The 16068-nt window shown below is 41.2% G+C and overlaps 1 protein-coding gene across 1 annotated transcript in view; it reads right to left on the minus strand.

Moving 5' to 3' along the window:
* USP13 (ubiquitin specific peptidase 13) overlaps positions 1 to 16068 on the minus strand; it is a 41612-nt gene that overhangs the window by 1288 nt on the left and 24256 nt on the right. Inside the window, exons 8-20 of the mRNA XM_057379707.1 lie at positions 14300 to 14487; positions 13074 to 13145; positions 12715 to 12808; positions 9462 to 9587; positions 8104 to 8257; positions 6632 to 6806; positions 6183 to 6271; positions 5699 to 5821; positions 4764 to 4790; positions 3963 to 4106; positions 2861 to 3027; positions 2241 to 2403; positions 592 to 676 (exon numbers count right to left, since the gene is read on the minus strand). Coding sequence (XP_057235690.1) covers positions 592 to 676; positions 2241 to 2403; positions 2861 to 3027; positions 3963 to 4106; positions 4764 to 4790; positions 5699 to 5821; positions 6183 to 6271; positions 6632 to 6806; positions 8104 to 8257; positions 9462 to 9587; positions 12715 to 12808; positions 13074 to 13145; positions 14300 to 14487 — 1607 coding nt within the window. The remainder of the gene's footprint in view (positions 1 to 591; positions 677 to 2240; positions 2404 to 2860; positions 3028 to 3962; positions 4107 to 4763; positions 4791 to 5698; positions 5822 to 6182; positions 6272 to 6631; positions 6807 to 8103; positions 8258 to 9461; positions 9588 to 12714; positions 12809 to 13073; positions 13146 to 14299; positions 14488 to 16068) is intronic.

Here is a 16068-nt window from a genome sequence, read left to right on the forward strand (position 1 = left end):
TACATGCCATGGGTATAAAAATCATCACAGGCTTAGCAGGGACTTCTCAGACCCAAACATCAAAAGTTTTAATTTAAATTTTGTTCTTGCACCCAGAACAAAAGATCAGAGAAACAGCTGAACCAGGTTTACTGGCAGAGTGAGGAATTGAAAAGAAGGGATGTGCAGAGGAATGTGTAGTTACAGCTCAGATGAAGGAAAATCAGGGATTCCCAGTGTGAAATAATGGGAGCATGTMAAAATCCCAGCCAAGATCAGCACCACAGCACCAGCCCAGAGTCTGATGGGTTTCTGTTGATGGGCAACAAAAGGAAGCTGGGGAAGGCTCAGATAAACCAAGCCAGACACAGAACCAGTGCCCCAAATTGAACAGAGATCTGGAACAGCAAGGACAGGAGAGCCMAGGGAACATTGCACCACCAACTTCAGTGGGATCAGAACTGACTCATCCATCTGTGACCTTCTCCTTTCTTTGGTGGGAATGCACAGATGGCAACAGCCCCTGTTTTGTGCCACGAGCACACCCTGCTCTGTGCAGATGCTCCAGTCAAACATTTGCCCAAGCCATGTGTCTCCCCCAGSTGTGCTCACCTTCCCTCCTTTCTGAGGTGACAAACGTAGTGGCCACTCATGGTGGATGTTCCCATGTGGCTGATGAACCCAAACAGCTCATATCCTGTTTTAAGGAACAGAAATGGCACCCTAAGTATTTGATTGCTAACTCTGCAGTGTGACTGCAGGGGAAATGTTCTTTCTGATACTGGARGAGCAGCTAAGCACTCCTAACTCAGACTCTGCAGCCCCAAACTCAGTTTCTGTTGACTCTGCAGCATGTTCCCAATTTAACTGGTGGTCAGATTCACTGTCAAACACCAAAGCAATCCCAACCAAACCCACACAGACCTGTGCACACACAGCAGGGCTGTGATCACAGCCCCTGTGAGGGACAAAAACAGCAGATTCATTCCCAATTCACAGAGAGCATCACAGGGAGTGCAAACAGGGAGTTCATTCTGGACACAAATTAGCTGTGTCTATTGTGTGATCACAGACCCCCTATAAACAAAAAAAAACCAACAAAAAACACAGAAGTTTGTATTTCAGCAGCCCATAAAAGAGAGGACAGGAAAAAACCCTCTTCCTTTAACAGAAGGACAATTTTGGTGCTTAAAATTTCTGGAAAGCTCAACACTGGTTCTTGATCCCCACCCATTCATACCATTCACCCAAATTACCACTAAAAGTAAAAGGGTAACTTCCTTCAGGACATTGCCTAAGGACATGGGCCTGGATTTTGGTGGAAAGGGTTTTCTGGAGCCATTTTAGAGAATCATRTTGGTGATCAGCATTTCAGGCACTCAGTAAAGGGTCTCAGCCTATAAAGGCTAAGTACCACAAAAAATAATTATTCCAAGTTTGGGGCTTCTTTTAACCTAATAAAATCAATATTTCCCATGTCTCCAAATGACTTAAGGCTGATATTCACAATGTTAATACAAGAGTAGCAACCACAGACACAAAAATCAAATTGTCTGTTAATTTTTTTTTTCCTAAGACCTTTACATTCAAGATCAGATAAAGCAATTTAGAACATACTACAGTCACTAAAGACTCCTCAAAAAAACTTCTGTGATATCCTTAGAAAAACTTTCTGTGATATCCTTAGCACGGCTGCTGAGCTTTTGTACTCCAGGGCTGTGACAYTTCCAGGTTTGCCCATTTCACAACTCTGCCTGCTGTACATTAGCCCCATCTTGTGGTTTATTTAGCAGCAGAATGACAAAGAATCTCAACCAAGAGAAAACAAAAATATGCAGGTTATCAACGATACCTCTGGTATTGTGAACAAGGAACTCGGTTAAAGGAATTATCAAATTATCTGTCTTTAGGATGCTCAGCCTCTGAAGATTTAAACATCCTATCTTTTCTTTGTCTTTTTATCTTRTAGCAACAGAACAAAAAGTAAACCTAGGCCACAAGAGACTTACATGGTAGCAAGAAACTTTAAATTCAGGTTGTTCAGTGAGATCAAGGAAAGAGTTTTCTGAGCAAACAGAGCCCAGAGAAWTCAGCAGCCCACAGAGATGGATTCAGCCCCAGAAAAAAAGACTGGAAGTAAATAGTTTGGATCATGTCCAAAAAAACCAGAGTAACTACTTTGCAAACAGGAAGGAGCTCTGTGAAGGGGTGTGTGTGATGCAACAACACGACAGGCAGGTGTAAGGTGAAGCAGAACTTACTGCCAGGCCCGTCCTTGATCCTGGGTCCCTCTGACCCTGTCTCTGCCAGGATATTGGCATTGGCATTGTTCTCCATGTCCATCGTGTCCAAAGCAGGGTCACTCTCTTCCTCAGGGTCAGGGTGGCTGAAGATCCACTCCAGTGCACGCTCCAAGTTATTGTTCTGCCAGGCAAACAATGGAAGAGCAGCCTTTAATGCATTCTCTAACATTGTGCTGCCCCTCATCAGCCTTTGAACAGGGGAAGGATCACGTTAACACAACTTAAAACTGGAAAGATGCCTCTGCCTCCCTGGAAAATAGCATTCAGCAAGCAGTGTGCAAAAGCTTGACAGATGGAAAAGAAATAATCCCACACCTAAAACTCATTGCCCCAGGTTCTTATCTTGCAGACACACAGTTATTTTTCAACAGGTAGTAAAAGTAGGAAAGTTTTCCTCACTGTCTTCCATGCTTTAYCATTGCAGTGAAACACACAAAGCACTTTCCCCACTCCAGAGAMCCCCACACTTTGCCAGGATAGTTCCAGGTGCATCATTTGGATTTTTACACACATTTCAAAGACATCTGAGCAAGCACCCGTACAAAGCACAGAATACAAAACAAAACCCACGGACTCACCGCCGCCTTCAGYGCTTGAATTGCCACATTCCTCTGGAACCCCATGGAAATGATGATKGCCACCATCTCTTCAGGAGGCTGGTTATCCAGCCCTGCAGCTCCCAGAGCAGCTACCCCACTGGAAGCAACTTCTCCAAACGCAGGTATGACCAATGGCTCGGCAAAGTCTGGAACAAACAAACRTTCATCAGTTCCTTCTGCCTCTCTGAACGGGAAAGTCAAACAAACACAAAGACAACAACACACAGRACCTCAAAAGCAGTCCTGAAATTGATGTAAATTCATTTCACTGGCATCTAAATTCAGACTTAGATGTGTGGAAAGCCTTAAAAACAACAAAATGAATGTGCACATTACAAAATACCYAGGTGTGCGTGCTCATACTGAGCAGACTGGAGTAACTCGGCACATTGCAGAAGTGAAACAACTGCAGAAAAGCAGCAAAAATTGGAATGGAAGCGATGATGGCATCAGGATAATAAACAACCCAGTGCACAGATGTCAAATGAACGGATTCCATATCTGAGAATGCCAGCTAAGCCCAAGTGAAACTCATTCCCCATTTACACAAGCAACACAAAGCCCATGGTGAAGCGTGAACTCAACCAAATCTGGAGCTCCCTGGCAAGGGAATGCTCGGGGTACTCAGAGCTGAATCATGAGCCCAAACTCTGCACAGATGACACACAGCAAGTGGAGAACATCTAGCAGCCCTGTCCATCACCACACAGCCCAAGGATGGATGAGTGCTCCAGCCTCAGCTAGAGAAGGCTGACATGGAAGAAAAGCATCCAGACCACAGGATTCTTTGTACTTACACTCGGTCACAAGTCAGCTCCCCCTTAGCAGCACGGACCTAGCCAAAGGGTGGAAACAGAGCTGTTGTGGCTYAGTTTGCTGTCTTCTTCTAGGCAGAGGATACCACATAATGGTCAAGATCTGCACATGCCAGGAGCAGCTTAGGAAAAYTCACTCACTCCTCCAGGGTTCCCAGGTGGGGAAGGGGGGCCGCTGTTTCTCTGTCACACATTATAAAATCTCTACTGATTGCCAGAATACACAACCAGGAGCTGAGTTTAACTCACACCTTCCAGTCACTGACCTGGCTCTTCCATGTGGGCAATGATCCAGTTGAAAGCCACTTCAGCACCCAGGTTGCCTGTATAGTAGACAGCTTTGCGACACGCTTCCAGAGGAAATCCCATCTCTGCCAGCTGCATCACTGAGGACTCATCAATATCTAGGGCTACAAGAAAGGACCCTCTAAAATATAAAGGTCTGATTTCATCTATTGTGTAATATTTTTGACTGTTCCTCATGGTGCCACACATTGCTTGGATTTGGTTCAGTACCATAGAAAACAGCCTTATACAAAGCATTTCAGTAGTTGTTATGGACTTAATGATAACCTTTTAGTCTCACTAGAGACATAGATCCCCACACAAATCATCAAACCTTGATGAATTCCTACAGGACTTAATTTATTTTACAAAACCTCAGCAGTGGATTTCAAAGGGTGAAGAAGTCAGGTGCTGAGCTTAGCCAGAGATGGCAGCCAAAACCAAGCATCTCTCAAAGGCAGGATCGTGCAGGTTGGAGAAACAACAGCTGCCAGATCCAGCAGCCTCTGGATGACAGAGTCTGACAGCTTTCCATGAGATCAGAGGGAGCAGGATCAAGCAGCTCTGACCCCCAGAACTGCAAGATTCTCCTGAGAAGCAGCTTGATATTCTGGTTTAGAGAGCYCTGCACACACGGAAGCAAACACTGAACAAACACAGGAATCAGCTTTGATTTGGATGCATGCAGGGCAATGCTTCATGCAWCTCTGTGGGGACACAGAAGCCACGAGTTGATCAAAAGCACAACAATTTTTTAAGCAGTAGAAAAATGAGATACGTACACTCCATGAAGTGGTTCGTCATGCGATCTGAAAATTAACAGTGAGAAAAAAAAAAACAGGGAAAAGGACTTAAATGAAGGCTAAGTAGATCCCTATGGGTAAAACAATTCCATATTTTTTAAGTCACAGAAATATTTGAMCTCATAGAGACAGGGCAGTTTCATCCTTACATCCCTGATGTTTTTGCCATGATTTAGAGTCAGAATATTTCTGCTCAGAAATTTTTTTTCCTAACTCATTTCAGAGCAAAATGTCACTGGTACTGTAAACGAGTAGGAAATAAAGCTGATGGCTGACCTAAGCAAGAATCTGTTAAAAATAAAATACCATCACCCATTGCATTTACACTAAAACTAGGTCAGTCCATTCAGTAAGARGGCTTTTGTGAGGAACCTATGCAGATAAGGAACGAAATTAAAACCTTTAGAGAAATTAATTTGGTCATATCCTTGCTCTGCACAAATTTTCAGGTACAAGCCTTCTTTCACAAACAGCATGATATTATATATAAATATATATTTATATTATAAATATCCAAGCAATATGATGCTTATACCCAAGCATCCATGACATCCATTATTATAAATATCCAAGCCACAGCATGTCCAAACATGATTTTACTTGCTATAAACCATTTCATTCTCCAGGGAAACCCCAGGAATAAAGAAGGAGGATATTTAATACTCTTGTTTCTGAACTTTAGCATAAGAAAAACAGTGTTTAAGATAAAAAAWATTACAGCATGGCACATTAATCTCTCCTCTTTTTTCTGCTCTACAAATATTATAGTGAGGTGTTTGCCATCATCTCCTTGAGACAAAGCGTTTTTAAATTGGCTGTGTACAGAAATGTTTTTTGCTCATAGTTCCAAATGGTGAACACTGAAGAGAATCCCTTTRTGCTGGAAGGAAAGGGGGGAATAAGTGAGTAAATACCTTTTGGGTCATCAGGAATGACAATGGGAGGAGCAATGTCTGGGAGCTCCTCTTCTCCTGGCTGGAGCCCCCTGGCCCGAAGGTGGCTGATATCCAGGAAATCTGGCATGTCTATGGAAACATCTGCAAAAGCAGAGGAATGGGCTGAGCTCCTGCAGCCAGCAAAATGACCTTATGGTGCATCCTTACCCCTTTAGAGAGGGGATTCTGGCTCTCAAGGTACAGGGACAGCCAGGATTCTCCTTCTGAAAAGAGTTCTTTGAGAAATTTAGAATGTTAAAAGCACAATTTAATTAGCTGAGATTACATGAAACTGTGKTTTAGTCCCACAGACCTGATGGATTGGTTTAATTTGTCACAAAAGGAAAGAAGATTCAGTTAGCACCTTCACAGTACAAACTTAAGATTTGAGCCAGGTCCTCATTATAGTCTGTGCACGTTACTAATTATCTTGGATRGAAAGGTAAATAAAACTAGCACTTACCAAGCTTTTTGGGTATCCAGTCAAGGCCAAAGGTGAATTTCTTTATCTGCACCACCAAGTACTCAGGAAACGAAGCAAAACGAGAAGTCCTGGGAAGGCAAAGAAACAAAATTCATTGAAACAAGGCAACAAAAACCCCCAGCAGCAGCACAGATCTCAGTGCCTCGTGGACATTGAGATGAACTGTCCCTGGTGATACACAGGATCCAACTCTGCAAGTGTTTAAAGTTCAAACTTCCAACCACCAGACTTGGAGTCTGTCCATGGAGAACAATTTATTTCCTGTTTAATTCATCATTACAAACCTTKCAAGGCTCATTCTGCACATCACATTGATGAGCCCCAGCCTGGATGTGCCCCCCGAGCTCACTGTGCCTTTGTGTTTCTCTCTGCACCATGAACAGAGAGCAAGAGCAGAGTTTTCAATAGGCAGCCAGACACAAACTTACTTAACTCCTGCAGATTTTGCTTGAAGGGCACTGCTCCAGAAATCCTCTACGTTGCTTGGTTCAGAAAAGGCCTGCAGACAAGCAGTAAATGGGATCTTGGCACGGACCAGCTCTGGCAGAGGTCTCCTTGCAGCTTCTGCTTCTCGCCTCTTCAATTCATAGGCAATTAATTCATCTGAGAATCACACACAACACTAAAAGCTAATGAACACTGTCATGGTTATGTGTTCCTCAGCAGGCTTATTTTTGCCTTAGGTTTAGATATGCCAAAACCTACTTAGCAATAAAAGTTTTACATGTTTTTTTAACTAGACATCAAATCTTTTTGTCTGCATTGGGGTCAGGAGCTACACTTACAGCCACATCTCTGTTTGAGGGTTTCTGTTCATGGTGAAAACACTGGAAATAGCAGGCAACAGGCAAAGAAAACCTTGCAGGACAGCCAAAGTCCTGTGAGAAGAGAAACACCACCCACCTACCTTGTCAGAGCTCAATCTGAGGTGGAAAGTTATTGCTGTCTATCTCTGTCATCTGACTTTTTAGACAGGATTATGCATGATCTAGAAAAAGTCYTGACACTGACAAGCTGAGCAGTGCCATATGGTAAACTCACAAACTAATCTGTCTCCTGAGTCATTACCTGGAAATAACATGTTCTTTTATAAGCAATGGAGTCACCACTGAAACTGATTAACAAAGAACACAAAGTTCTACTAAACTTCTTGTCCAGTGSAAGGAGATGTGGGTTAGGCAAAAAGCAGGAGGTAGAATTCTCAGCCCTGTGGTATTTCAGAGGATCTCATCAATCAAAATAGATCCTTCTGGCTTTAAGAGTATTTTAAATGTTCAGATTAGGTGAAATCAGAGGCACACCTCCCTTCATGTTCCTGTGATGTCCTCTGCACTTCCACCTCAAGCACACATTTATTATGTTATTCTGCAAGACCCTTCACCACTGATGGCGGGTGCAACCACAATTCTCCCTCCTGCTCCCAAATCTTCAAGCCTCCTCAGCCATTTTCTCCTTCAAAAACAAGTGTGCTTCTCACAGGCATGAGAAAAAAATACTCCTGTTTATTAAATGAACAGCCACTCTTCATCCTCTAAAGCCCAGAACATCCAAACTGTGTATTTTGGATTTGTAGATGACAAACCATCTTCTACCCCTATTCTCTATTACCATATTAGATCTTATAATCTGCTGCTAAAGAAAAGAAAGCAGATTTGGTTGTTTTGTTTTGCTTTTTTTGTGAGTGTGTGAATATTTTTTAAAAAATATTCATTAGCTGGTATGTTCAGTTCCCTTTTTCTAATGAAGAAGTTTTCACAAACTGTTTCAGTGTCCAGAATGAGGGAGATTCAGTGCTGGTGGGGATCTCTGGGCCCACACACACGCAGGACAAGGGTGAATAAATTGAGCTGAATGGGATGTGACACATTCCTGGGTCAGAAAGAGCAGTTTATTCCTTTACCTTTGTTGGTGGCTGCCTCCATGGCCACAGGTAACTGCATGATGTAGTCCACCCTCTCGGTGTAGCGCACCTTCCTGGACTGGCAGCACTGCGTGCGCTCCTCCACCACGAACCGGAACACATCGCTGGGGTTTCCTGAGCCCACGGGGTTCCTCTGCAAGGAAGATTGGACCCAATCAYTTGTGTGGAGATGGTTAGAATGACCAGAAAACCCACAGGCTGCTGGTTGTTTTATGGCAAGCACAAAGACAATGATCCGGCAGCTCRGCTCGTGCTGCAAAAATCCATAATTTCTGCACCCACAGCACAGGAACTTGCAGGGTTTGTAYCCAAAGAACCTGGCTGAGCCAGGATGAACAGAAGAAGGCAGGAAGGTGGGAAGTTATAAATAACATGGAGCATCCCTTCAGCAAATAGGATTTGCTSCTTCCAGTCTGAGTATGCACTGAAACAGAACAAGCAACTTGTAGTTCATTATCCAGATGGGAATGTCATGCAAATAATACACCTCCTCTTTGTTGTTCATGTTAATGYCTGTTATCAGGCAAGAAACAGAAAAGTCTCTTCTAACACCCTATCATCAGTACATGCATTTGGGGATGTGGGGCATTGTGCATACAAATGTGAGTAATTTCATCTGGAGACTGAACACACGAATAAACACCCTCCATTCTTGGGGCAAATGGGAAAATGAARAAATGCTTGACATCAAAACTGCGTGGATTTGTAAATTCCTTTGCAGAAAGACAGCATTAAAATTCACAGTATGGTTCCTTTACACACAGCTCTGAGCTGCAGCTTGGTGGAACTAAAGCTTTTTTACACAGAAATATTCAGCTGACAAACAGCCACTCTGCTTTCTGCAGGGGAATTCTTCTTCCCGTGATTCATACAGCTGGGATTTGTAAAACAGCTGGACAGGGTAATTAATTTACTCCCAAAAATTGTATAAATTTGGAATAATAATAATAATAATAATAATAATAATAATAATAATAATAATAATAATAATAATACCCAACTCATCAATATTCCATGGAACACTTCAATATGGTAAGCAAGAACTGAAATTTAAAAGGTCACATATGTTTATAGATCTTATAGCCTGTCCAATGATGCTTGACCTGCTTATATTTGTTATCAGCAGCACTGGCCCTGGTCATGCAAGAGTCTGAAGCAAAGAAGAGAAAGAATTAAGGAAGCAAACATTTCTAAAACAAAATACATTTCATTAGTCCCATCTTCGACATATCTCTGGTTAAAAACAGTATAACTAAAAAATGAGCCACTCATGTAACAGTTTTGCCTTCATTGTCTAATATAACCAGAAGAAGAAGGATTAATTTGGATTCTCTCACCTCTACCAGATTTATAAGATGTAGGAAAAATTCCTGTGCGTCTTGTTGTCTATTGGAGGAAAATTCTGGGTGACCTTTGCTTATGAAAGCCTTGAACATTCGGGGAGATATTCCATTGTGCTGAGGCTAAATAAAWGAGAGAAAAACATTTTAAAGAAGGATTTTTATTCAATCACGGACCAAATGCCTCAAAGTCACTGTACTAGATTTATCTGTGGCCCATTTCTGGCACTGGAGGAATGATAGCTTCCATTTCACCAAGTTTTCCATTTCAATAAAAATGGGAAGGGCCCTGAAAAGGGTATTAGGATAACATTTATGGCTTAGTTCCTACAGCATTCACTCCACATGTTCTATGGCATTTGTAAATTAAAAGAGATTACTGGAGGTTTTYARAGGTGAGCAGTTTCCAGAAAGCTGRAAGCYRGCATTGTTTTATAACATTTGATGTTGCTTTCAGAGCCCTGTGCCAGAGCCTTGAAGCGCTTTGGTGCACCAGCTGGCAGCTCTCCTCAGGACAAAACCTTACAGAGGGCTGTGCAGAATCAAGCAGAGAACAAATAATGTGTGCAGCATGCATTCCCAGGCGGGTTGGTAGGAGCAGACGTGAATTTGCAATTTGCAGGTGTTGGTCATGTTGAAAAACCATAACTCACTGCCTTTGGCCATTCAGTTACATCAGGAGGGAATTGCCCTAAATTAGAAAACCTCTACCCTCCAAGAGAGTCCTAGTTTTGACTTTCTAATCCTTTACACCACTTTAAGRACCTCCACAACCATTCCAGATCCTCAAGATGACACTAGCTATTATGCYTTTTAAATAACATTTCTGAAGGGTTCAGAATCTTTTACTCAGATTTGCCCTCACCATCCATGAAACCAAATAATTTTCTACACAATCCAAGCAAAAGCACAACTTCTAGGACTGTCTCAGAGGCTGTTAAAAACTCAGCCAATCTCATTCCTTACTACACTTGCACAATCATATGAATATAAAAATAGAAAAAGAAGCATGAAACAGAGGGCATATCAAAGACATACTAGAAGAGCATTTTTTTTTTATTTGTTTTACCAGGATGCAGTGTTCCTAGACCCACTGAAATCAGAAGCAGATTCTCARTTTTAATGCTTTTTCAGTTTTTGGCAGTACATCACCAACCACATTAGGCCAAGATGATCCTTAAAGGCTCCCATCAAGGACAGAGCCTCARTATTGCCTGGACAAAGAGATGTTCCAGGGGTTTCTGCATCTTAGGTTTATATTGCTTCAGTGTCCTCAACTGCCTTTCATCTAAACTGGGGCTGGGGAGAGGAATGCACAAAGCAGCTCCACAYTACAATATCCCAGGCTTCTTCCCATGCCAGGAGTGAGAATGTGGCACACTTGCCCTGCTGTAAAATGCAGTGAGTTTGGGATCAAGCCTTGTTTCCACCTAAACACTCTGTACCCACTCATTTGAGCAGCAAGAAGAGAAAAGTGCCATGTGTGATAGTCTACAAAACAGGATTGAATCTTGCAATCTCACCTCAAGGACATAAAACAAAAAAAAAAAAAAAAAAAAAAAAAACAGAAAAGCTCTAAGCAGAAAATCAAGTCCTGGGTGATGATCCTTTGGGAATTCAGCCTCTTCTTAATGTTAAAGTGGATCCAAGAAAAATGCTGCCATTTCCAGGCTAAACTCCTGGGGTGAAAAATTTCAATTCCACAACACCACGAGTATTTACAGAATACCTGGCATGCTTTCCCCATCAACAGTTGCAAAACAGTTYAGCTAAATATAGATTGTGCTGGACCACTGCAGATCTCATATGAATGCTTTTACAGCAATGACTCCCCAGAATTTTGGATGAATTCCAAAGGCTCGGAAAGATTGGGAGCTTCTTTGCAKGCAGGAAGGGGGGAAAAAAGTAAAGGAATAAAAGTGAAATGAATAATTGATATTACAGACACAAAGCAGAAGCACTTAAAAACATTTAAGGTCTTAAATGCTATGCAAACAAAATAAAGCATCCTCAATCTGAAAAAACCCTATGTTTTTGTATTTCAAGAGTGAAGGAATAGAGAAAATATCTATAACTGATTTTTTCTGTAAATAAATCATCAATAAAAGAAACAAAAGCTGTAAAAGCTGTTTAAAATCCCATAATATGTGTTATGAGTCGCTTGATAAGGAACTAATTTCATGCATGCAACTCCAGCTTTATTAAAACTGAAATTATGAACAAAAGTACTGTTAAATGCCTACTACAACCTGACAGAGTTTTATGCCATCTGTCATTAAAGAGTTCCCAATATCTCATGAGTGGCTGCTGACCTAAACGTGGAGGTGTAGCTTTATTCCAAGGATCCAGACCCCTGAACTTCCAGTGCATTTTCCAGCCACATCCTCTATGTGTTTAGGAAAGCAGCTCAGTCAGTGCACAGAATTCAATATAAGGAGTTTGCTGCAATCTGTCCCACTATTCCATTGTCCCAAGGGAGAGCTGATGGGTCTTGAGCTTTATTTAATGGGAACAAGMAGGATTCATCTGCTTTCCAAAACAATGAGCAGCCACTGCACAAATTACAGGACTTTCAGATCATGCAAACTGCTCTGTACCACATGTTATATCTGTCCAAAAATCTTATTCTGATTTCAGGAGAAATTCCTATATCAATAATTGATAGATTCCTGTATCAATAATTGATAGAYGAAGGTAGAGGAGTGAATCTATTTCCATGGAAACACCACCATCACTGTGTGGCACAAACACACATTATTTGTGTGGCTCTGCTTGGCCCCTGAAAGCCTCCAGCATCACTAAATCTTGCTGTACTTAGATAGCTCCCCCTGAAATCAGGTGGAATATTGTCAGACACTTCCTGGAAACAATTCCTTAGCTCTTTATCTACTTCTTTCTGAAACTTAAAGAGGATTGAAAAGTTTCCTTCAAATACTCAGGACTCTCTGACTAATATTTTTTTGCTGTTTTTCCTCAGAGATGATAAACACTGGTTGCTCATTCTGTGAGTGTTTGCACCCATCACTGGGGCAGGGGAACACTTTATCAGCAGAACCAAGGCTGGCTTTGATGCACTGCACAAATAGTGCCTGACTAATTTATCCCTGACTTAGGATCCTGCACATTCCACCTTGCTAAACATCCCATCCACGCTGGACCCACACGTGTTCCTCAATGCCCAGCACCTGTTCCTTTTTCTCAGGATATCACTTTTACCTCGTTACCAGGCTGTACAAACTCAGGCAAATACCTTGTGTTCTTCTTTCATCACCTGCTCAATAAGCTCAGATTTCATGGGTGGCTTAGAGTAYTGGCCTGAAAGGAGCCCATGTCCCAGTTTAGCCCTGTAAGGAAGGAAGTGGTGGGGTGGAAACAAACATGTGAGAAAAACAGAAAAAATTACTTATTTCAAGCTAAAAAAAAAGAACTTTACTAGTTTTGACTCCTTGATGAACCATCATTACCTGCAGCTAAGTRGTCAAATCTTCTCATTCTCCCTTGTGCCATAATCTCACTTTTGAGCCCATAAAAAGGTGTTCTTTTGCTTGCCATTAAATAATTCAGATTCTATTTCACCTGACMAATAAATAACTGAGAAAAGTCACTTACATCTGAGTGTTGAAATCTTGTGTTGGGTCAAGAGGAGAGTAGTCAAATATTCGTGGAAGGTTTCCCACATACCTGGGCAGSAAGAACAAAGCAGAAATGTTCAAATATTGCAGCTTAATGATTCAATGCTTCTATCATGCAAAAATAAGAGCAAAGAAATTAAGAGATGGACATTGAGGTTTTACTTGGAAGCTTCTAGCTATAAAGGATATGGCTGTGTCATTCATCTGGAATTTACATTCTATTCCTTAATCCTACAAAAGCTGCAGGATGGTGTTGGTCAAAACCACAGAGCTGAGGTGAAAACTAACGTGCTTTATTCCTAACCAACAAAACCAAGTCAATTCAAATTTGCTCCAGGACCAAAATATGTAAAAAKAACATTTCAATTGAGCTTCACAAGTTTTCTCCCTCTTCTTCTCCAGAAGGTAATTTCTAACATGAAAACCRGGGAGACTTTCAAAAATCTAGAAGCTTCACTTCCAGCACTACACTACTGCTGCTGTGAAAGGAAAGGGCACTCTGAACTTTATTTCAAACCACGGACTGTCTTTTATAAAAAGGCTTCTCTCCTTGCAGTGAAATGCTCAGTTTTGATCAGCTGGGAGTATTTCATATTTTTCTGTTGTGCTTTGGTCCTTATTTAATCTCTTAATTATTCAGTGGAAGAACACATTTACACTTTTATTAATTTTTCTTTTCCTGAATTTTAATTAAAAAGTGCCTCTGCTAGTTTCCCCCCTTAGCCAGACCTGCATGCAACAGATGCATTGTTTTTCACTAGTATGGATCAATATTAACATATCTTTAAAATATTTTTGTGCCCCTTTTTTTTGCACAAATCACACTGGAGCATCAGAGTGACTCCTGCAGTGAYACTGGCACAGGCCCTAAAATGACACTGATGATTCCCAGGTTAATAGAGATTTGTGCATCTGTGTATAAAAAATAGAGACTGAGACACCAAATTTATGGGGTTGGTACATGATTGCCCACCACTGAGTTTGAGAAAGTAAGTTTTTATTTCAAAGGCAGATTGGGTTTTGTGTTCCAATGTTTTCCAGAACAGACTAAAACAATCACTAAATCCTCCAAGCAGCCACTGAACTGACTGAAAGAGACCTGTTTGCARGTGAGACAAAAATTTAAAATGTAATTTTTCTTAGAAAAACAACAGAGTCATGAAAGCAGCAGCTAGTGAGAAGAGACAGACTGGAGCTACTTACGCTCGCTGGAACTCTGGGATGCTGAAAATGGCTTGCATGACAGCATTGAGGTAGCAGCTATTTCCCAGGTTCTTCATGCCAGTGTACCCTGGGCCATACATGGGCTTGAGTTTCACACCAGCTTCCTGAATCACTTCCCATTCTGAGACTCTTGGCTTTATGTCGTTATCTCTTAGCCCATTCTCTGTCTGAAAGCAACAAGATTTTTTTAATCTCTTTAACTTCTGCAATAATTATGGTGCTGCCATCATCATCATCATCATCAACTTTGTGGGCTATACTCCAAAAAACAAAGCCAAATCAATGGGCAAAGGGAGGTAAATCCTGCCTGTAGGGGMAGATGAGGGTGAGAAAGGCAGCAGCTCATTCCTCCAACACATCCCTCAGCTCCTTAGCAAAGCCACTGGCTCTTTGAGGGCTCCCAGATGTGACCTCCATCCCAGCTGGGAGCTTCACTTCTCCCAGGGCTGTAACCTCAACCCTCAACATCAAACACTGTGTTTTTTTTCAGGTCTCCTATTCCATTTGTAATGGCCAGGAATAGCTGCTGCTGCAGAAGCTGGTCATAACAAACAAACCCCATGAAAAGCTGCAGATCCAAGARCTCTTCTCCTCTTTCAAAGGGTAAAGGCCATAATTTGTGACACTGAAGTTTCTCCCCTTTACATTCTGCCTTCAGCCTGTAGGTGCAGGTCACTCCAGTGTCATTTACTGCTGGCACTACTCTGTCACTTCTCAAAGGATTGTACAAAAGATCAAAGAGCATAGGTGAAACCTTTGCAACAGCTTAGAGTAAGTTTCCAAGGCTTTCCAGAAAGATTTGGATAAAATGAATTTTTTATGCGTGATACTGGCAAGGACATTAATATATAGAAAGTATTATTAGTACCATGAACACTTCCAAAACCAGTTTAACTCTTTATCATTTCAATTATTACCACTTTTCTCACCACTTGGACTATCAAATACATTTAACTAGTAGCAGGTTTGTTACCTTTTAACAGTTTTCATRTTCTCAGGTAGTGATACTAGGTTACAGGCTTGAGTGGAAAAAAAAAACCCAACAACAAACCAAATGAAAAACCCAACACAACCACAAAAAAACCACCTGCCTTTATAAGCACATCCTATTCTGATTTCTTACATTATTTAAACACAGCTGGAACCAACATCCACTAAGATACAAATTATTAAAAGTACTTCTTTAACAATACAGACACACACACAAAATCCTTTTTCCCCCAGTCTCTTTCTAGCATATTACACCCTAGAGCATGCTGTTTTCTAGACTTRAGAGAATGCATTTTTCTCATTTTCTAATGCCTTCATTGACAATTTACATAAAAAACTTTCAGCTACTTCTTTACTTATCTATTGCTTAGTTTTTTTTTTTACTTAGAGCTGTATCTGTTTACACTTGCAATAGGCTTCCCTTCACTCACTGTAATTAAATATTCTAGATATTCTTCTCTAATTGAATGAGGTTTATCATCTTGAAGACAAATGGTACATAACAGGGAAAATGAAAACTGTGAACTAAAGACCACAAAGGAATCTTTTCAGAAGGCAACTTTTGGATTTGAGAGCAATGATTTACTCAGAACTCAGACAACAAAACCCAAATTAGCTGGCTGCACTTTACAAAAATGAATACTATCTTAACAGTCTGAAGGAATCAAAAATAAGCTACAGGTGTCATTCTTCTGCTGTTTCTGTCCCACTCCTGACTGAACAAACAAATGAACAAGGTAAATAAAGGATGGATCTCC

The sequence above is a fragment of the Malurus melanocephalus genome, unplaced genomic scaffold (genome assembly GCF_030028575.1).
Source record: "Malurus melanocephalus ecotype Western Australia unplaced genomic scaffold, MMel_1.1 scaffold_417, whole genome shotgun sequence".
Classification (NCBI taxonomy): Eukaryota; Metazoa; Chordata; class Aves; order Passeriformes; family Maluridae; genus Malurus; species Malurus melanocephalus.